Source organism: Dermacentor andersoni, chromosome 6 (assembly GCF_023375885.2).
Source record: "Dermacentor andersoni chromosome 6, qqDerAnde1_hic_scaffold, whole genome shotgun sequence".
NCBI lineage: Eukaryota > Metazoa > Arthropoda > Arachnida > Ixodida > Ixodidae > Dermacentor > Dermacentor andersoni.
This window is the reverse complement of record NC_092819.1, coordinates 56,925,555-56,947,941: the sequence shown is the minus strand read 5'-3', so window position 1 is coordinate 56,947,941 and position 22,387 is coordinate 56,925,555. Positions and strand designations below refer to the sequence as shown.

Sequence of the window (22,387 nt, the reverse complement as noted above, 5' to 3'; positions counted from 1 at the left end):
TTCGCACTCACAACTCATAAGAAGTACTTAGGTGTCCTTGGTATTTCATTATCTCTTCCCTGAGCACCTATTTTGCTACTCTAAAGGACAACTGATTATCTGTTTTCTAAATTACATAACTTGCCCAGCTTCAGTTACTCCTTTTAATACTGACTAGGATTCACTCTCAAAAGCTATACTGCCATCTTTCTGTCTGCACATGTACAAATTACTATTGGATACCTGTATCTTTTAGTAGCCAAGAGACTGAAACATTCACAATTAGCGGTACATTTTAAACTGAAACTTATTGTTTTTGGCTCAAGCAAGAGCAGCTTGCCTGGTGGGTCAGGAAGGTGGTGAGCTGCAGTAGCCAGTGGCGCCACTGGTTCTGGCTGACACCCACACGCCGGCCCCCGTCTATGGAGACCACACCGAGCGGGTGGTTGGATGGCAGCTTGACGACCAGTTCAATGGCCACCTCCTCGATGGTGTAGGTGGCGACCACTTCCCGTGCTATAGGCCGAACCCTCATCTGTGGATTGGATGGGAAAGGAAGAGGGCACCAAACCGAAAATGACGGCGAGGCATCTTTCCATGTCACGATGGAAACCACAGAAAGGGTAACAAGGATCCTGGCAACTAGGTTATAGCACTGGTATGAAATTGCGTTAAAACTGCAGCGTGAGAGCAAATTTATGCGCTTGTTGGTCTTATATTGGGCCACCCTGGCATTACAGTGGCTTCACATATAGTGCTACTTGGGATGTTGCAACCGTTGAACCCACTCTACGCCTGAACCACGTGGGCAATTTTAATGTTTGTGAACACTTGCCAAGTAATATTTAGTTGTTGGTTATTGAAGTGATACACAGAAAGAATAATTCAAAACGTTTTTAACAAATCTGCAAAACCTGAAACAAGCACTAAAAAAAAGTGATGGAAATCGTAATTCAGCCGTAACTCCCCCATGGTTTAACTTCTACATACTAACTACAAGCTAAATGCTACAAGTTCTATAAAATAGTTTATAAGCTTCACTTCAACATGGTAAAACACAGATTTTTTTTTTTAGCAGCCAAGCTAGGCACCTGAATGCTAGCACTATGCTGAGAGAATTTGTCACTCCCAAAAAAAGGCAAAGGGGTAACCATTGCTGATCATGCAGAAAATGTTCGTTTTTAAGCCAGTGTCCCCCCCCCCCCCCCCCCATTTCCGGAGCCACAGTACAACTCCCAGTTTGTTTCAGCACTGTATTTCATTGATCTTGTGATGCAATGACTTTGGACTAAAAATGCACCCAACTTGTCTCGTGATTGAAGATCTGTTTTGAAATTAGGCTAATTCAGCCGGGCACACTGGGCTAATTCACTAGATTACACCATATCTGGGCCACCTAATATATATTAAAACGGCTCGCACAGGCACTGTTTAAAAAATGAAAGAATATGAGGCAACAGACAACTTGAGTGTGTTCCCATGTTATCCCATGTTACAAAACATGCATTGCACCAAAGAAATACAATTCATTAATGTATTAGTACTATCTTGTTGCTTGCCTGAGCGAAGAAAAAGCTAAAATAAATCTTTCAGCACAAAAGCCAACAAGCAGAAATCTGAATGCTAAGCATGATGCAACCAATGAACTGAATCACTGTTCAAGAATGACATGTCAAATTCAGATTAGTCCCTTAAACTAGGCACAAGTATCCACACAGGCATCAAAGCAGTCAAGGCTAACCGTCATGTTTTCGAGCGACACTTCGGCATTCTGCACAGCCTGGATTTCCCGTGACGAGATGACACTTGTCACATGGTTTGATGTAAACCTGGGGATCGTAAAGGGCAGAGAAACATTTTAAAACAGTGACAAAGGAAAAGAAATCTGCAGCATTTACATAACTCATAGCCACTGCATCCCTGCATTTTTGGCAACACAGTAACCTATTGTAACAAAGTTGTGTTAGTCTTAAATGAGAAGTTATCTTCATTTTTCATAATACAAACGATACATTAATATAAAATTCTAAAATGTTTATAAACTACTCACATGTGCCGCATGCCAGGAGGCTACCGAACAAATTTGAAGAACATTCAAGCTTCGCCTTTAAGAGTGGAATGCGATAGCATTCAAAAACCCCCGACTCATTTTCATGCTACCCGGAAACTGCAGCTTATGTAACCGTAACGTTTACCGGGAAATGCTGGCGGCAAACGCTATGCACGAAGGCAAGCTTTCCTGTACAAATGCGGCCTCTTGCATGGGTCGATCTCCTGTTATTGTTTCGCTCCTTTACTACTTCAGTCTGAGAAGAGCTGACATAAAAGATATGCGCTGTTGGCATTTTTTTTACATTACATTTGTTTGTGGGCCCTCATTCTCAAAATTCCGAGGAATAACTTTGTAAAGAATGAAAGATGAGGTATGAGCAACTTTGGTGGTAGAAGTGTGGTTGGGTATGCGTGGTTCGAAATTTGGTTTAAAATTATTTTTGCCGAAGCGGCGTCTGATGCTAGGTGCGGGATGCCGCCACCGCCTTTTCTGTGACACGGGGCCCTTAACACTCTTGCGTTAAAATTTTTCGATGGTGGGCTGATGTAGGAGAGGTGGGGTAGGAAGGGCAACAGGCATCCTTCCAGCCACTGAGAACAACAGGCAGGGACAAAAATGACGGATATACAGAAAAACTGTCGGTCATATGAGAATGGCTACATTTTGAAGTTGGTCAGCGCTGCCAGGTCAAAAGGTATTCATTACAGCTGAGCATGTACCTATAGTACACATTCCAGCCTTCCTAGTCATGTGACTGCAGTGTCCAGTCCCACGGTTCTTTAAGAATTCCAACCACTAAATGAATTGCTCAGAAAGCCAGGAACTAGCTTGAAAAAAGAAAAGAGGGATAGGGGAGAGGAAAGAGGCAAAAAGAGAACCACTCCAGCTTCTGCCTAATTCACGGAGCAACTTTTATACTATTCTTCTGTGTCAAGGAAAGGCAGCGTGCGCTTTCAATTGAAAGGAATGAACAGAGGTTGAAATGTTAAAGAAAGAACAAGTAAACGAGGGAGAACGTGCACCCCATCAAAAGCAACATCACAATCTAAATGAGCGAGACCGCCGACAACAGAAGAAGAATAGGCAGGAAAATAAAGTGCACGGCCATGAAGAGATGAGCAAAACCTTCAGCAGAAGGAGACGGCTTGCTATCATGCAGCAAAGAAACATGGTAAGCTCACTTTTCCACGTGGTCCATGACACGCTTGTTCTGACTGCTCCACCAGGCACGCACAAGAGCCGGCAACTTGCATATGGTGTCCAAGTACACCTGGCAGGCAATGTGCTGCAGCTTTGCTGAGCTGAACACCTCTGCAAAAATCCACACAGAAAAGCAAGCAATAGCATCAACAGTGGAGTCAAGGTAGAGTGTGCAGAAGAAAACAGCAAGAAGACACACATTCTTGCCCTGGAGGGTAAGAGCACAGTGAGCTAAAATTTAACGCTGATAATTTATGGAGTTTTAATACCCCAGTTACACCTTGACTGTGAACACTACTGTAACGAGGTCACTAGTACAGATTAATATTGATTACGTGTGCACCCATAACAGCTTGAAGTTTACCCACCCCGGTAAGCTTATTGGCTATGGAGTTGCACTTCTCAGCCAGAGGTCACGTGTTTGATTCTGACTGCAGCGGCCACATTTTGATGGGGGCAAAATGCATAAATACCCGTCTACTTACATTTAGGTTCATATTTAAAAACCTGAGGTAGTCGAAACTAATCCACAGTCCCCCGCTACAGCGTCCCTCATAATCAGATCATGTTTCTGGCAAGTAAAACCCCAGAATTTGATTTTAACTGCTGGAACTTCCTTTAGCAGATGAGGGCTCATTGATGTTTTTTAATTCATCATTTGAAGTGTACGTGCCACAGCTGGAAATGAAACCCATGATGCAGTGAGCAGCAGAATGCTCAGGTTGCCCGGCCATTATGCCATGCATGAGTTGAACCAGCAGTGAGGAGAATGTAACGCCAGCAAAGCATTGCAGAGTGGAGGGCCAATGGCTTGAAAGTTCTGTCATCTTGTTTCAATAGTCCTGATTCAGTGCATCCTTTAGAAATTTTCGGGCTCCGTTTCTTGTGCTTAATAAGTAGCTACTGATCCAGTAATCACGTTAAAGAAACTTGTTTGCTCCAGTGTGTGACGAATGTTTAGTTATATGCTCGCACGTTACGAACTGTTGCAGCTTTGATTTTGAAGAGCACTACATGCCCCACGACGTAAGAGGCATGTTTGTAAACAACGATAATCATGTGAGCTTGTAGACCTGTAACTCTTTGTTGGGTAGAAGTCTACTATGCAGCATGATACCGCCCGCAAACTTCTTATTGTTTACGGTTTACTGGGTAACCGGAGAGGTGTATGGCATGAATAACACTGGTAGTGACATCTGGTGACGCAGTGCCTGACCAGAGAGCCCGCAAAAATAATACTGCAACATATTCTACTTAACTGCTGGTGTAAAGCCTTAATAGCCACGTAATCATTAGCGTACCATGCATTTATGATAATTCCCTTCAACAATAACACTGACGTGACAAAAATAAAATGGAATGCATTTTAGTTAGAGAAATTGTCACAGGATTAACCAACAGTTTTGCTACTGCCGGCCATGGCACCGGTAACCTGGTAACCTGTAAATGGGAGGAAGTTTGCATGCACACTTCATGTGCGCATGTATGTATGCTTTGTGTGTGGTCATTGCAAGACGAAATGCAAGCCGAAATGCAAACAGTGCTGAACTCTCTTCCGAATGACGAGGCGAGCCAATGACGACGTATGTCACTGAAATTAATCGCTGAAACTTGTGTAACGCCGGTCACAAATATGACCTAGGCTGATGACTACATTGACAAGTGCCAAACTTTCCAAGTGATTGCTTGCACAATCTTCCAAATTAAATCAAAATGAATTTTAAGCTGCACTTGCTACTGACACTTTACAGATTGTACCTATGAGCTCGGAGCAATGGAATCTACCAGTTATTTCTAGTTAGAATCTTTGTGTGAGTATCCCTTTAAAGTGTACCGATTCATGCCATCCTTTAAAAAAGGGGGGGGGGAAGAAAAAAAAAGGGGGGGGGGAAATCATAGGTGAACAAATTACTATAGCAGGGAGCAAGAACTTCCATATGACTGGTATATTTTTCATGGATATTTTGCTTACTGGCTTATTTTACTTCACCTTGCTAATACATCAAGACACAGTTTTAAACTGTAGGCATGAATACTTTGCACGCTGCTTTTTGTTTCCCTTCACATTCGTCGCTGTCTTGATGCTACTATCATTTTCACACGTCAGTGTAGGGAAGTAGCTGACACATCTCATAGGTTCAAAAGTCTCTCATCTATTAATACTGAACACGACTAGTACCCTTAAGCTAGTAGCCAGATCGATAGCCACCACAAAAAACTTTTTCAACCATGCCAAATTGCAAAAATTATAAAAACCAGTGTACTTCTGTGAATACTCAATATGGCAGTAATCTCTACTGTAGCAAGCAAACAAACTTCCATACAGATTCTCGCATCGTTAATGGAGTGCTTTAGCATGTCTAGTATTCCGGTATAAGCGATGATGTTGACGTGATACCAGGTTACCAGACGCTGGTAGCAACGTCTTATGACATTTCGTCTCCCCACAATGCCTTGTAGATATGTTTTCATGTTCCATGAGTGTTTTTGTTGAAAAAGCATTTAAAAAGCCAATGTGCTCATGATTATGCGGCTTCCAAAAAATCTGCACAAGCAACAAAGTAAAATACACTTGGTTACTGCAATAATAGCTATGTAGCTCTGTGTTAGACTGGTTGAGCTCTGCACCACCAAGTGGAGCCACCAAGTCAGCTGCTTTACATATTTTACAAATGTTTACATTTTTTTTTAACCTGGTAATCCTCAAGCGCCAGTGCACATACCAGAATACCAGACACGCTAGAGCTCTCTCTTATGTATTTTGTGCAGACACATATACAACGATACCCATGATTTGCATACATGAGGGGAACAAGATAGTGAGATGCAAGGATGCTTTTCCTGTATTAAAACAGTACACAAGAAGCTAGAACTAGTCAGCAGAAGGCCAAGCCAAGAAAGGATCGAGGTACCTTGTGGGCTCAGCTTCACTGGCTCGGTGAACATGGTGTTGCCCTTGGAGCCCAAATTGACATTGGAAGGCATCAGGCAGAACAGATGTTGCAGAAGTGAGGACAGTAGGCCTTCTTCCTGGAGGTAGCTGGCATACTCAGATCTAGCCTGCGGCCACGAAAATGCAGAGGTGGTTTGGAAGCGTTGCTCAATTAGGGGGTTTAGCGTCCCAAAACTGAACAGTGGGCTAAGAGGGACACCATAGAGGAGGGCTCTGGATCAATTTGACTACCTGGCATTGTTCAACACACACCTAAATCTAAATACACGAGCGATTTTGCATTTCGCCTCAATCGAAATGTGGCCGTGGCAGTCTGGAATCAAGCTGCAACCTCGTTTATTTTTTACTGCTGCCCTTAAAAAACAGATGAAAAGCGATTACAGATGAAAGCCAATATACACCTAACCTCAGTCGTAAAATTTAGGTTTGCGTAGTGGTTTCCACCATTACACTAGAAAACAAATGGTACACGGCACAATGCATTCACAGTTGCAACTTCTCTACACTCGGCAACCTGATGACGAGCAAGATGGCCACCTTCCAGTTAATCAAGTGCTTCCTGCAAAGATCATGGCTGAACCAAAGGAGCTAAGTTGCCAATACCTTTGCCTGCCAGATACTACTTATGTGTCCAACTTGCCTCTGCAGGTGATGCACCAAAGAAAGCAAGAAGTTCCAGCCAGGACAGAAGGTAGCCCAGGGTGTAAGTGTAGCTGTCTGTGTTGGCCTCCACCAGACAACAGTCACCAATGTCGAAGTCTAGCAGAAGCACGTCGACAACTTGCCCCATTTCAAGCAGTGATGAAAGCAGTGGCTCTGGGGGGCTCCTGTGCAGAGCCGAAGCATATGGCTATAGCCTAGCGCTATCCAACAATGGAAGACAGGAGAAACGTGGAACACAAAGGTAGGTGACAGTGGACAGCCAAGCATCGACTGCCACTGCATTAAACTCGGTTGACTGACTATTTTATTGGTTTATTGATTGATATCTACCAACTCAACAACCAGGACCAAAGATTTTGTTCACTCAATGTGAAACTAATAATACAGGCAGCCTCTGGTGCAGCAATGGTGCGGTGAGACCCACAGCAAACTCAGCTTACTGTCTTGGGAATCACAGTAACTAGTAATTGAAACCGCACTGATCCAAGACATGTTAAAGGCAGTATACTGAAATTTCAGTTATTATCATTGTCAGGTGGCCATACAAGTACGAAAATGAGTAACTTCCTTCATGCACATCGCCTATGTATTTTCCCATGCTCATTCCTGCTTTCACATTGGTGTGCATCCACATATCTTTTGTTTCAGCACGCAGGCAGACTAGGCAGAATGCATCAAAATTACCTAGCTACCAAAGATGTTAGGAGCCAATGTCAATGAGGAGTTTTGCTGTGCTGAAAAGCTCACATGAACTTTTTTGTGCATGAATGATACTATACTTTGTATATTCAGGGAACTTCAAGCTGCATAAATGCCATCCCAGGTTTGGAGCTTTCCAAAGAAATCTCAACAAGCTGAAGTGCTTTGCTTATCATCACAAGATAATTTGTGTCCTAAGCAATATTTTACTATTTTGGAAAATATATTACAGTGCAGTACGAACAGTACCACTGTGAAAATAATTGCCATCTTAACCAATAGCAAAATAAATGTTTAAGAAGCACAGGTCCTCAGTGCTAGCAATAGTAAATAGAGAATGCTTGTAATGCATGGTAATACAGTAGAATCCCACTAATTCGACCCTTGCGGGACCACAAGATTTGGTTGAATCATCTGAAAGATCGAATTAATGAACGACAGCAGAATGAATGAATTCGTATATTTTTTTTTTTATTGCTTGAAGTAATCTGCAATAATCTGCAATATCGTATTGCTTCTTGCTCTTGAAAGGCAGCTCAACCAGTATGCAGCAAAGGGCACCAATGTGTTTAAATGCTGCCTCAGCTTTGGACTAAATAAAAGTTGCAAATGTTAAAAGACGGTAAAGTTAAACAGCTTTATGCCTAGGGAAGCAGTTGCTGAGTTTATGATTTCAAACCTTTAGTGACTACTGCATGCATGTGTGGGCACTGGTCGGGGTCAAATTAACCAAACGGCATGCTTTCTCATTCGAAGTAAACAATTTTTCTCCCCAGTCCTTTCCATCCAATGCATTCAAATTTAGCAAAAAGTTGAATTAATTGAGATCTAATTAACAGGAATCAGCTGTATGGCATTGTTTCATACATGAGTTATCGATATGAGCTTCATTTGAGGAGGTGCCCCAGAACATTTCTTAACTCTGAGAACTCCTAATGTAATCAGTCTCATCGTATCGCCTTTCTTGCACCCACAAAAAATGAATAAAGCTTGAACTTGAACCCACGGTGGAAGAATATGAGAGGTGTATGAACTGGCCTCCAAGCTTGAGAGAAGACTCGCTAATGATGCATGCATTCTGCGACAGATGGCGCAGGAGAGCGGAGGCTGTCTGTTGGGGTCCTCTCGGCTTGGTGTATGTGTGTTAGGAAAACATGCCCAAGTATAACAGGCAATAAAACACATCCCGAAGCTTATTTTCATGCATTTTATTTCTTTCTGAGTGCCAGTTATGGGTGGTTTGTGCTGACAAATGAAGTCAATGTAGGCACGAAAAACATATATGAATGGGCATGAAAAACATGTGGGTAGCCAGGCGGCTGCTCCACTTGGCGGTTTGTAGAACGTTGAACTATCCCCTGATGTAACGACGACGACTGCAAAATAAAGCTAGAGAAACAAATTCAAAGCAGCCAAATGCCTATGCTAGAACCTTTGTCACATGACAGTGCCTGGGAATCGCAGGAAGACATGTTCTTCACATATCTGTGCAACATGCAGATGCCAAACATGTGCAGTCTCTGGCACGATTTTGTGCTGCTCCATGACGAAGCAAAAGGCGCTTTGTGCTATAGTTTATGCGGCACCATTTTCTTTTCCTTTTTTCTTTTTGAGAAATTGCAACAGCCAAATCCATGGCACTTTCAGTTTGTGCGTTCAGTAGCAGCTACTGCAGCATAAATACCTCAGAGAAGTCTGGTCACATTTATTTTCGATATTATGCCCGTATACTAACCCATATTGTTGCGCAGGTATGAACACCTTCATGCTCTGAAAGCCGTACAGTGGAACACTTTTACAATGAACGCCTCTACAGCAAAATGGCCTGTATAAAGAAGCATTGAGTGTGTCTCGTCCGAATTTTCATCTTTCATATGTGTTGTGAATGTCTCTATAATGAAGATCATTACATCAAATCTGCCTGTACAATGAAGAAATTTAGGTGTCCCCAATGGCTTATTTGGTGGTTAACAATGGACGCCGCATAGCGGTACAAACAGAGCCGTCTGCACACGTCACTGAGGTGCATGTGATCTGCGCTAACAGCAGCGCTAGCGACGCACTTGACGAGCGTGCCGATGTCAGAAGTAGTCCTGTTGCACTACTCCACGAATCACTCAATCCACGCACTGCTTGCTGTATATGCACCAGCGGATGTGATGGCACCGTGATGATGTAATCGTGAACGACCGACTATTAATGAAGGCAACAGTGATGAAGATCCAGTGAATGAGTCAAGAATTTTTTCATCCCGTTGCCATCGCAATTGATGGCAGTGTGAGATGTAATCGTGAACGATTGACTACTAATGAAGGCAACAGTGATGAAGATCCAGTGAATGAGTCAAGAATTTTTCATCCCGCTGCCATCGCAATTGATGGCAGTGTGAGATGTAATCGTGAACGATTGGCTATTAATGAAGGCAACAGTGATGAAGATCCAGTGAATGAGTCAAGAATTTTTCATCCCGCTGCCATCGCAATTGATGGCAGTGTGAGATGTAATCATGAACGATTGGCTATTAATGAAGGCAACAGTGATGAAGATCCAGTGAATGAGTCAAGAATTTTTCATCCCGCTGCCATCGCAATTGATGGCAGCGCGAGATGTAATCGTGACCGACCGACTATTAATGAAGGCAACAGTGATGAAAATCCTGTGAATGAGTCAAGAATTTTCACGGCAAGGGAGACAATAGCGGAAGCTGACAACCTGCAAATTGACCTTGTATAGCTCTTGTGTTTCGCCGTGAAGCATATTGTGAACCTACGAGCAATAAGTTTGTGTGTAGTTGCACGTTCTGTCGGACGAACTGTGCACAAAAAAGAATAGCTACTTATTTCACTAAGACTCTATTGAATTAATGTTAAATAAAGGTTTCCTTTTGTTGAACGTGCTTAGCCTGCTCTATTGAGAGTGGTATGATGCATGACCTTTACAATGCAGTGACCTGTGTAGCGAAGAATTTCGGAGGTCCAAAGACTTTTCGATGGCATTTGACTGTATTTCCTGTAATAGGAGGAGGTACTGGCTCAAATGTCTCCATTAGTTACGAATAATTAAGTGCCCATCATCAACCAAGTTGTAAATTTTCATTTTCGCTACCACTTTCGTGTCAAACTTTCCAATTATGGTTACTCACGCATTTTCTAGGAGGGTGAGTCTGTCGTTATGAAGTTGCATGCACATACCAATGAATACAGCTCATTCAGGCATTTTTCTTATACATGCCAAATAGTATTGATACTGCTACTTAAAACCAATAAATCGCGTGACTGTTTTAGGGGCATCTACTAGAGTAAAGTCATTTACTGAGCAGAGATAAAATGAGTGTTTGCAGATGCACCCAGCATGTGGGCACCAGAGAGAGAGGTGCAGAACATTTGCAAAGAGAACATTTTATTGTAGTAAAACACAGGAAAATATCTTTACGCACTCTAACATTATGCTACTAGCTTGTGCTGTCTGTCTATTCATAGCACATGACTTGGGGCTCGAAATGTTTTTCATAAAGTCTCTCACCTGAAGGAATCGATCCTTCCTCAAGATGGCACACTTCCTCTTTTTCAGACAATTATCATCTTTTGGCACAAAAAAAATAAATAAGAAACGAGACCTTTTCCTTGCACAACTTGTCCCCTGTATTACAATGTGGGACAAAGCATTTTTTCCTCATTATGCACTAAAAAGCTCGACACATTTTAGGGAACCATGTGCCGTGTGCCCCAATAGCTCATTGTAAAAGACGGGCCCCATGGGCACCGAACTACTCGCACTGTCTACAGGCGAGCACCAGAAACTATAGCGAGTTGCGGAGAAGTTCTCTCCATGATATCGTTGCGCAGTTCATACACCTCTCATGTTCCTCTGCCGTACTCAATTGAGCCTGAACTCATACTTTCATACCTGGAAGTTTCGTCGCTCTCTTGCTTTTCAATGCCTTGTGCTTCTTCTCTAGCGACTGTTGGAACGATCCTATAAAATAACACCAAATTACTTCAACCTCATCGACAGTGTCAGAAACTCTGGCAAGCCACAAGCTCTCATTACAACTACAGCATAAGCAAGCATGACATCCTTACTTTTGAAGCACTGTGTGAGCACCTAGCTGCAGTGCAAGTGACTTGGATGTGGCCAGGGGTGTCAGCTTTGACAACAAAGTGTTCAGGGATGCTGCATTCGGCACCTGGTTTTGAAAGCCTTCCATGAACTTCATAACAGATTTCTCACTTGCAAATTCCAGTGCCGAAGCGAGTTTCTTCAGAAGCACGGATGCCGTCTCATCCGGACATGTTGAGAGCTCTGCACAAGAAATAATGGCCATCCAAATTCAGATACGGTAGCCACGTTACGGATACAGTGACAATCTGCAGGTGTTGCTTATCCAGGACAAGTTATATGACTGCAGACAACATGACAAAATCCAATGCAACAAAATGAGTTTCTACATCACTACTAAAGTAACATAAACAAGAAACATTTCTCATATTACCTTTGCAACACCAGTTAAATCCACAGCACCACACATGTCAACTTCAAGCTCTGTCTCTACTGAACGGTAAATTGCAAAATTATCCTCACTGCATCGGTTGTTTTTAATTCAAAACTTATTCACATTCTTGTAACTATTCTGGTGCCTTTTGTTTTCGAAATTCACTTTTAATTCATGACGTTAGCATGCCTCAACTCTAAAATTAAATTCTAGGGTATTACGTGGTAAAACCATGATCTTATTACACATTATAATGGGGGACTTAAGAAAGTTTGACCACCTGGGGATCTTTAATGTGTTCCCAATACATGGCACATGGGTGTTTTTGTAATTTCGCCCCCATAGAAATGTGGCCACAGCGGCCAAGATTTGATTCCACGGCCTCGTGCTTAGCAGTGTAACGCTATTACCGCTAAGCCGCCACAGCGGGTAGACTCAACTTCGCACCCTAGCTTCAAAGTCCTGCTCATCACCATCACACACTTCCATTTCCCAAAATATATTGTACAGCATGAACCACCAATGCCTGCACTTATGTGATAGCTCAGTGGTCAGTACATCTGGCAGACGGCAATCCCTTGGTGCGATAGCATGGGTCTCAATCCTTTTTATGCAGGCCAATGAAATTCTCTTCTCTCTCTAAACATGGCATGTTATCAACAGATCTTGATTTGGACTTTCAGTGATTTTTGTGAGATCTGCAATGACTCAGTAGGTTTTAAGTGGCTTTTGCTTGATATGACTGCAACAAGAACACTAACAAAAAAAAAAAATTAAGCTGCTCTTCAAGCCACCTTGCATACAGTGTCAGCTACCCATCCATAAAGATAACTCACCATGTACAAAAACAACTTCGTTCCGTCCTTTGTTATTGAATGTTAAACTTAAAAAGCGGGGTTCACTGTTTAGGTGTTTTGAAGACATCAGCTCTGGGAGTGCCTGGTTGTGTAGCAGACAATGCACAAATGGAACTGGTCTCTACCACCTGCTTAATGCACCTGAACAATGCATTGACACTGCTTCTAACCAACATCACAAATAATGTGCCTAAGAAAATTAACTGTCAGCTTGCTTGTTCACTTTGACAGAGGCCTGCCCTGTTATTTGAACAGTTAAGTGATTAGAGACTTGAATAGATTGATCATTGATTGATTTGTTGGGACTAATGTTCCAAAATGACATTGAGGCAAGCTATGAGAGATGCTGCCTGTAGAGGGCCACGGATTGTCCCTGACAATCTAGGATTCGTTAATGTACACATAAATCCAACTCTTCATCCCACTTTCATCGAGGTGCTGCCAACGAGGCCAGGAATTGAACTCGCAGCCTTGTGCTCAACTGTAGAAAGCCATAGACACTAATAAAGAATTTATTAGAAACTAGCAACAAATCTGGGTTAAGAATTTAGCATGAAACCTCACCTTATTAATCACATTACTCAGACAGCACGAAAAAAGCGAAAGTATACTTACGAGCTATGTCAATGAATCCAGGGATGAGCACGGAGAAAATGGCATGAGTGTAGAATTCCTCCCACTCAACGTCGAAACCCTCGGGAAGCTTGCACTGCTCACGAACCGGCTGCAACTTGTCGGTCACATAAGCGACTTGCAGCAAAGCGTTCAGGAGCTCGCAGGTGAAGATGACTTCCCTCGTCGAGAAAAGCTCTACCGCTCTCCTCCAGTTGAACTTCTGTCATGAAAATAGAAAACAAATCGCTGTCACTGAATTTAACTATGACAGCAGTTCTGATCTATTATTTGTGCACTCCTGTTCACACGTACACATCAGCTGTGCCTCCACACTGAAGCCCTGTGACAAACAAACCATGGCAATCCAACCTTTTCGTTGTCTGAAATGCAAATACTAATGGATAAGCATCAGCGAATAACAAAGTGCTTATGGGGCCGTATTCTGTAGCGGTTCGCTTTGGAACCGGTTCAGTCTGGCTGTTACGTCTGGATTACGTCACTCGGAGAAAGAGTGGAATGGGGCGGCGTGAGGGGAACCAATCAACGAGTGGCGGTCTGCCGGAAGACCACGTCGTCATTTTTGTTTGTACTTGGGGGACGGTATAGCAATTGAAGGATGTTGCTGGCTTGATAAAAAAACATTGGTTTGTATAGAACACTTGCAAATATAATTTTCAGTAATAAATGTGAGCTTGCGGCGCAGACGGCTACTGGGAGTTGTAATTTTATTTGTGTTGTTTTCTAATTTAGTCGCTAGGTGGTGTGCCATACGTTATGCAAACAACTTGCCTCGCTTTGTTTACGTTTTGACTTAATCGTGCGCCGAAACCGAAACGATGTCGTCGCACAAGGACAGGCGGCTGGGTCCTCATGTTTCAGCGAGGCAGTGCGAAATACTCGTTTCATTTGTCGAGGAGCACCCCTACCTAGCAAAGGCGTAGTGTGTGTTGGGCCAGCACAGCTGGCGGCGGCTTTCTGTTGCGCCGTGGATGGGAATATAACCGATCCGTTTTCTTTGCCCACAACCGTAATGGCCTTGGCGACGGCTGTAATGATCCGGTTGACCGAAGGCTGCGACAGTGCAATTGCTTCTTCATTCCCGACGCACTGTTGAAAGCTCCCGGCGGCAAAAAACCGCAGCGCGCACAGCACTTTCATCGTAGTGTCGACACCACGAAATCTTTGAGGTCCGAGATGTTCTTCGAGCAAAGACGTCGCACTACGTCTTTCGAGAGCCTAAAATGCCTTCGAAACTCTTCTTCGGCCATGCCGAACGCGTCGCGTCGTTGCCTCTCGTCGCGTCATTGTCTTTCGCACTCGCCAGCAGCACAACTTAGCACAACCTAGCACAACCAAAGGAGCCGCCATTGCCGTCTCTGTCTCGTCTCGTCTAGGTGCCGGCTCGTCAGCTGGCGCAAGACTTGCCGGCAGCCACGGTTGCCCTAGCAACCCTCGACATCATGCTCGCCACCGCGCGCAACCCTCGAGTGAACCACTTCTCCGCGGTTCCTCTCGTAGCAGGGAACCGGTTCCTTTCCAGATGATTGACAACCTGTGTGACGTCATCAAAATTTGTCGTCCTGCCCACCAGGGATGACGACAACGAAGCGCCGACCAATGGCAACAGCCAGACCGAACCGGTTCCAAAGTGAACCGCTACAGAATACGGCCCATGGTTTGGCTCATGCTATACACATTGCTTTCACAGGTTTTGCAGGGACTGAAAGGTAGACAGATGGCTCCAAATGCACACAGTGTTTCTGCAAAACAGCATACATTAAAGAGCCGGAGCAGAGAAGGTGTTGACTAACAAGATTAGCAAGAGGTTGGAGGAATTTGCAAACGATCTGGGGAAATTTGAGCAAGCTTTCCACAACAATAAAAGAAAATGCAAACAATTGGGTAAATTGACAAGATTTGCACAGCTGTGCACAATGTTGGGGCGACTTTATTTCAATCTGATGTTGTAGCAAATGAGATCAAGGTTAATCGCCAAAAGCTAGTTCAGTTGACAGCAGCGAGGAAATAGGAAAATGTGTGGCAGAAATGCTGCAAGACTGAAGCATAAATTGCGGGTTAGAGCCAGTATTGTCACAAGCATGTGTGTGTTTGCATGCACGCATGTGTGTACAAGTGTGTGAAGGGGAGTGGCATTTACTCATTTGCCATGCATGTGGAACATTTGCTCCTGCAAAACACCCTTAACAGGTGTTGCACAATGGGCGAGCTAATGCTGCACCTTTAACCCCACCGTTACCCTCTCCTAAATCGTACTGCACTGCTTAGTGAAAATATGCAGTCTCTGATTTTTGAAGACCACTCAGTTCACAAATATCCCTAACACCCTGTGCAAATGTTGCAATGACATTCTGGATACATAAATCTGAGATTGTGTTCCATCAGTAGCAATAACAATTCTGTTGTTCTAAGCGGGGAAGGAAGAAAGGAAATGAAAGATGAAAGCAGAAGAACTGCCACACCTTCAAGTTACTCGATCATGAGATGAACACGCAACCTCCATAGCAAGCCTCCGTAACACAACCCATAACAACTGCCAGAGGAGGTCAACCCAGCGTACTTCGCGTAACCATAGCATCCAGTCTAATTTTGACGGCAGATTTTTTCCGAAAGACCAAAACCAAATGCATATATGTCGCACTGTTCTATAAAATGCACTGATGAAAAACTCAGAAAAAAAATGTGGGTTATACACCGGAAAATACGGTGTATCAAAGACTATGCTGCAGCATGAGCGCCTTGCAACATTCGTGAGCAAAATAATTAGTCAATTTTTGTTCACTTCAAATGTCCTTGCAGAAGCAAATCGTCAAGTCCCCGATAATCACAATTTGGGGAAACTGCCCGGGGCGTGCAGAGGTTTCAGATGAGCTTCAGATAGGTGTATTTTATATTTAGAATTATCGGCATATAAAACTATCTTGCGCTCCCATTTGAGTTCAATATATCTGGGTGCAAATGCATAGCAAACTGCACAACTTGCCTGGTTCCATGTGGCAACGCTCAGCAACACAAAGTCCCAATTGCATGGCGTCAGCGCTTGGGGGCACTGCCTCAGAACCACCAGGTAGAAGTGGCAGGCCATACGACTCCACTCAAACTCATCTTCTGAAAGCCCGGCACTGAGAGAAGAGCACAGGACAGGACACACTGATAATGATGAAATACTTGATGCTTACTTCAGAATCATGCACGGGCAGAAAACGAGGCAGAACGAATGTGTGTGCGGAGGAGGAGGGGGGGTGGTGCCTTCAGATTAATTATGACCACTTGGGGTTCTTCACGTACCTAGATCTATGTGCGCAAGTGTCTTTGCATTCCTCCCTCGTCAAAATGTGGCCGCTACGGCTTGTAGCTGAACCCGTAACCTCCTGGTGAGCAGCAAGGGCGCGAGCAGAGATAGTTCTTCGAATCGTATGCTCGATTTCCGTTCACTTTCGCCTCATGCGATTGGCCTAAGCTGTGCAGACAGGCGCGGCCGACAACGTTGGCACAGCCTAGGCCTCTCACATGAGGAAAAACTGAATGCAAACTGAATGCGCATTTTGAACAACGATCTGCGATTGCACCCCAGAACGCCATCGCCACTGAGCCACCATGACGGTGCCAAGAAACTATGCTACATTTAACAACATTTAACAGGTAACACGTCTCATAATGTCATCGCCACGACAACCTTTGCTTGTCTGTGGTTTGTTTTTTTTTGTGTATAGCAGCAAATGAACTAATAAAGAAATACAGAAAGGTGAGCTATCTGGTAACTGATATGTTCCCATTGCCCAAATGCGGCTCCTTTCCTCCATGTCCTGGTCCCCCATGTCACTTTGTTATCTCAAACTAATCGAGCTGTAATAGAAGACAACGGCCACCTGTCTCAATTGGCAAGAAAGTGCCCATAGCTAACATGTTTGGCTGAAATTTAGCCGTGTAAGCAGGATGCTGAATTCAGTGATTTGAGTAGGAACTGATGTGCAACATCATATGCATACTCACTCTTCGTCTCTCAAGTACAGCTTTGGCTGAGTACCCCTTGTTCCTTGTAACCAGTATAGCACAGAGACCACTGCCTCATGAACTGATTCAGTGTTTCCTGTGTCAAGGCCTTCCAATGCCTTACACGCAAGACCCAGAAGGTCAACAGCCACTGTGGAACAAAAAAAGGAAAGAAAAATAGAGTCAATGTGAACACGAGGAGAGGCTGGGAAGACAGTACACGCGGGGTCCAACCACTACTTATGTGGTATGTACTTCACTGCAAGATCTGAAGTCAACACAACAGCAACAACAGTATATTACTACTACGACTACTAGTACTACTACTACTACTGCTACTACTACTACTGCTACTAACATTATCAATAATTAAAAAAATTAAATTCTAGGGTTATACAATCTGATTATAAGATATACTGTGGTTATAGGAAGTTATTACAGTAAGCTCTATAGATTAATTTTGACCATCTAGGTTTCTTTAACATGCACTCAATGCATGGTACAAGAGCGTTATTGTATTCCACCTCCACTGGGATCAAACCCACCACTTCACGCTCATCAGCACAATAGCCAACTCCAAGGAAGATCTTAAAGGAAATGCGACTAATTAGTTCGTAAATGATAGAGCAAGTTGAACCAAACGTACTAGAAACAGTGTACAGGAATAATAATTTGAGACAGCTGTTAGAGGATGCAACCTACAGAAAACAAAAACAACGCAACTTACCAGCCCAGCCCAGCTCTGGTTCCCAAGACCTGATGCACCCAACAGAAGTGAGAAAAACCTCTTCAATGTTGCTTTGGGACATAAAAGGCAGCAGCGACTGCACAACCAAGAGTTCTGCTTTCTTCTCATGGCTGTAGCTGCAAAGAGACAATAGTTGTTTGGTCCCAATGTTGGCAGAAATTGCAGAAAAGAAGCATACACTGCTGAGCCTCATAATGAACATACTGACATTAGTGGTGTGGCGCAATGATGATGGCAAAGTTTAAGTTCTCCCTCTAATCATCATGAAAATTTTCAAGAAAAAATACATTTCAGAAACTATCAAGATGCCGGATTTGACTATCTCCACATCGGGATGAGTTCTAAGCCTTCCACGGTGAAGGGTCCTATCACAGAGTTATTAAGTGCTCAGACTTTAAGCAGCAGTAAGCACAATCTTTGAGTTCTTTAGTATTACATATCGCACCTGACACTGCCGATGTTATACAGCACAACCTCTTAGAGGGCTCCTCACCAGGCCCCAATGCAAGCTTTAGTTAAAAACTACGGTTCTAAAACGCTGCTATCGTTTGTTTCACCAGACTAATTTTTTTAAATTGCTTAATTATTATAGATAAAAGAAAGTGAATGCCTTGTTGCCATACTGCCAGAAGGCGAGCACGAATGTCAACAGAGACACTCTCTCCCTCTGCCTCGAGTAGTGTTCCCAAGCAACGTTCCTTTCCTGTCGTCTCCCATACCGGCGCCGAGGCACTAAGTCCAGTTCACATGACCAGCTTCTGTCTCCTTTCCCTTTTCTTCTGATGCTTTCTTGCTGTGGGGTGCATTTCTGGTGACGGCATTGCGTATTCCACATTGGACGATTCCCTGAAGTAATGCATCATGATGAGTGACGTTGCTAGGACTGTGTTTTACTTCATGGCGTTTGTGCACGTTACCTTGACTCTCTGGCTGGGAGTGGCGGTTCCTCAAGAGATAGCGAGTGAGGACATGCAGTTTATGGTATGAAATATCAGCCATTTTTGTGCCGCTCATCACTGTAATACTTTGCAGACAGAATAATCAGTACATGAAGTGTGCTCTGGACTTGTCTGTTTAAAATGGTAAAACCTGGCAAAACGTTACCATGAAACACAGAGCATAAAAAAATTGCCACCAGAAATGTGTCATGCAGCAATAAAGGGAGAGAGAAAAAAAGAGAAATGGGGCTTGTGAAATCAACAAGGGATGGGCCTTCGACGCCGATAAGGCCGGAGACTGGAGAGAAATGTTGCTGGAGCACCCCTGTCAAGGCAATGGGAGATGGTAGGTGGGAGGCACTGTGGGAATGGTAGGTGACCTTCTCGCACCATTGAGTTGTACCATTTTATTTGCCTCCTTCTCCACCATTACTGCACGCTATATAAAAATTCTTGCAGAAGAATGCTCCCTGGATGACACTTCACGACTTCAAAGCGTATATTCTAAATCTTCTATTGGACCTGGTGAGGTATCCTACAAGTGAAACAAGAATATTGCATGCAATACAAATGTATGCAATATTTCTTATGCTCTGTCATTAAAATGTGCGATAAGAAATCAGCCACATATGTTTCAATATTTGTCTGCAAGTAATGCATGAGAATTAAGTGCAAAGTACAAGCAAACTCACAAATTGTCTTTGGCGACAATGTAGTGTGAGTCACAGATTCTTCTTGCAATTCCATCTTCTCTCAGCTTCCTCAGAAAATAGACAAGTGCCTCTAACCACAATTTCTCGCTCAAGGTGGCTCTGTGAACAAAAAGCAAGGTCAGCGAAAAATTAGAATGCCAGTACAACAGAGGCGAGCTTGAACTAAAGCTCAAGTGACTGTGACAGTTGCGTATTCATAAGATGACCCTTCGCTTTAAGGAGCATGTAAGCTGTACAATTACTTGGTAGATACAGAGTTACGTACTTGTTCACAATGGAGTCAAAGACATCATTTGAAAATGTCTCCATAGCTGCATTCAAGGCCGAATGGTTCTCAGTGTCCTCTTTATCTTCAACAGAAACTGTACGAGCCTGAAAAAGAGATCATGTACACAGCTGATAAGTGATAAGAAACTGTGGCCCAGCTAATGTAACAGTCCTATTGCAATGCTATTCTTTTTCATGCTTCATCAATGGTTTAAGATGACCTGGGATCGCAAGTTCTCCCTTGGATTGACTGGTCATGATTGGTGGATGATTAGAAAGGAATTAAAATAGAGCAAATGGAATGGCTACATTATACCAGCCCATATTTTTGTAATATCAGACACCCTGTTCTGTCTCAGACACTTGCGATTCTCTTGACATGGCAGAGTGCATTCAAATAAAGTACATCGGAGAAACTGTTTTAGGTCATTTACACTTGCATTCTTGGGCGGCCCTATTGACTGAGAGTACGTTGTGCACCGAGTGAACTAGCAATGCGCAACAGATGAAACAAGACACCATAAAGCTCTAATACAACATATGTTAGTGATATCGTTAAACAGGTTAACAAAAACATCACATGCAAGGAGTTGTACAGACGTGTGTTGATTGTGTGATGCGTGTTCCTGTGTGTTGGTTATTATCACTGCAGACAAGCTGTGTGCTTATACCCAAAGGGCAGACAGAACTGGGGCAAAGAAATCAGACAACACTGGTACTTTCGCTCTTAATTATTCGGCACCTTGAGCAATAATCTCTACCAAATAACATTTGTAAACTTAGCCACCCCCTTTATTTTGCCTTCCGAGAAAATTTAAGCCAGTAAAGCACTTTTTTTTTTTTCATGCACTGAGTGCGATGACAGTCGTACCACATTTTCGTGATATCGTGCTCTGCAGTTTGTGCGTAAGCAATTGCAACCATGTTTGAAAAAATCACCTTTTTCATACGACTGCCTCGGTGACTGTGCAACACAGTTGCCTTGCTGCCCTGGTAAGCCTCGTTTTTCAAATGCAATCAAGGCTAGCGGATACGAAATAACTGTTGAACTGATAGAACAGCATTATGATGTAAACACAAAACAGCTATGAATAAAGAATTCAGTGGCGATTTAGCGGTAAATGCGAGAGAAATGCGTTAGCGTTACATCGCACCACGTTAGCTTTGCAGCTTATTTTGGCTTTTTGGCTCACTTGACACCCATCCAGCTTCTTCGAGGAGCAAAGTGCAACTGACAGTGGTCCAAAGAAGACTGAGGTGACAGCGCTTCAGCGCCGGCCCCCTTTACCTTCCCTCTCTCGAGCGCCAATTTGCAGCTGCCCGGCACCCTCTCCTTTGCAGCTCTGATTGGCTTCTAGACCGCCCACACTCTTCTAAGCTCTCCCATTGGCAAGCTCTTGCAAGCTCTCCAATCTACTCTCTACCTCTACCACGTGATCAGCTTCGCACACTGCACACATATACACTTTCTTCCACTTTTGGCGCTCTTAATGCTAATGCATTAAAATATGAGACATTCATTCATTACTTCGCATTAAGATTCATCAATACCAGTGCTCAGTTTCAACTCCCAAAGAAATAACAACATGACTTTTACAGCGTATGTATAAAAATGAAGAGCAGCCAATGAGAAAAAGAAAAAAAAGTGCACTTACTCGGTGAGGGAAACAGCGCGCCAAGATCAGGAATGGGGCACATCTAAGGAGCAAACTGCTGCTTTTCAGTGGTTTCGACTCGGACTCGCCCTCAGAGACCAACATGTGATCAAAGACTGCCTCTGTAAAGCCAGCAACGTCTGCCAGGTGCGCTTGGTCTAGGTATTGACTGCCGGACTGCTTGGAGAGATAGTCCTGCGTCGTGTAGAGCGGGTGGTCCTCGGGATGGTCTAGGTGCGCTGCCAAAAGCTCCTGCATGACAGCAACACAAATGAGAGTCCACTTGGCAGCAGCATCTCCAACAAAACTGAATAGTGAGGTTACCTGCAGGCACACTTCTTATGGTCTCTGGGATTTCCGCATTTCTGATAACAAGAGATTGTCCCATGTTCTGAACTCCGAATCCATGCTACTCAGCTCGCGAGCTCTGTATGCCTGTCAGCAAGGCTGTTAAGGGGAGCTCTACAACTGTCTTCATGCACCGCCGGAAACAGCAGCGTTCGGCAATGGCAATGCGTCGTAGCACTGTTGGTATCGAATGTCA

General features: G+C 43.6%; 1 protein-coding gene across 1 annotated transcript in view; it reads right to left on the bottom strand.

Moving 5' to 3' along the window:
• Positions 1-22,387, bottom strand: part of Ltn1 (E3 ubiquitin-protein ligase listerin) — a 42,829-nt gene that overhangs the window by 1,637 nt on the left and 18,805 nt on the right. Inside the window, exons 16-29 of the mRNA XM_050171645.3 lie at positions 21,844-22,095; positions 20,187-20,293; positions 19,901-20,020; positions 18,250-18,386; positions 17,523-17,673; positions 16,513-16,651; positions 13,512-13,731; positions 11,630-11,849; positions 11,454-11,522; positions 6,826-7,012; positions 6,145-6,292; positions 3,214-3,343; positions 1,721-1,808; positions 320-514 (exon numbers count right to left, since the gene is read on the bottom strand). Coding sequence (XP_050027602.1) covers positions 320-514; positions 1,721-1,808; positions 3,214-3,343; positions 6,145-6,292; positions 6,826-7,012; positions 11,454-11,522; positions 11,630-11,849; positions 13,512-13,731; positions 16,513-16,651; positions 17,523-17,673; positions 18,250-18,386; positions 19,901-20,020; positions 20,187-20,293; positions 21,844-22,095 — 2,163 coding nt within the window. The remainder of the gene's footprint in view (positions 1-319; positions 515-1,720; positions 1,809-3,213; positions 3,344-6,144; positions 6,293-6,825; positions 7,013-11,453; positions 11,523-11,629; positions 11,850-13,511; positions 13,732-16,512; positions 16,652-17,522; positions 17,674-18,249; positions 18,387-19,900; positions 20,021-20,186; positions 20,294-21,843; positions 22,096-22,387) is intronic.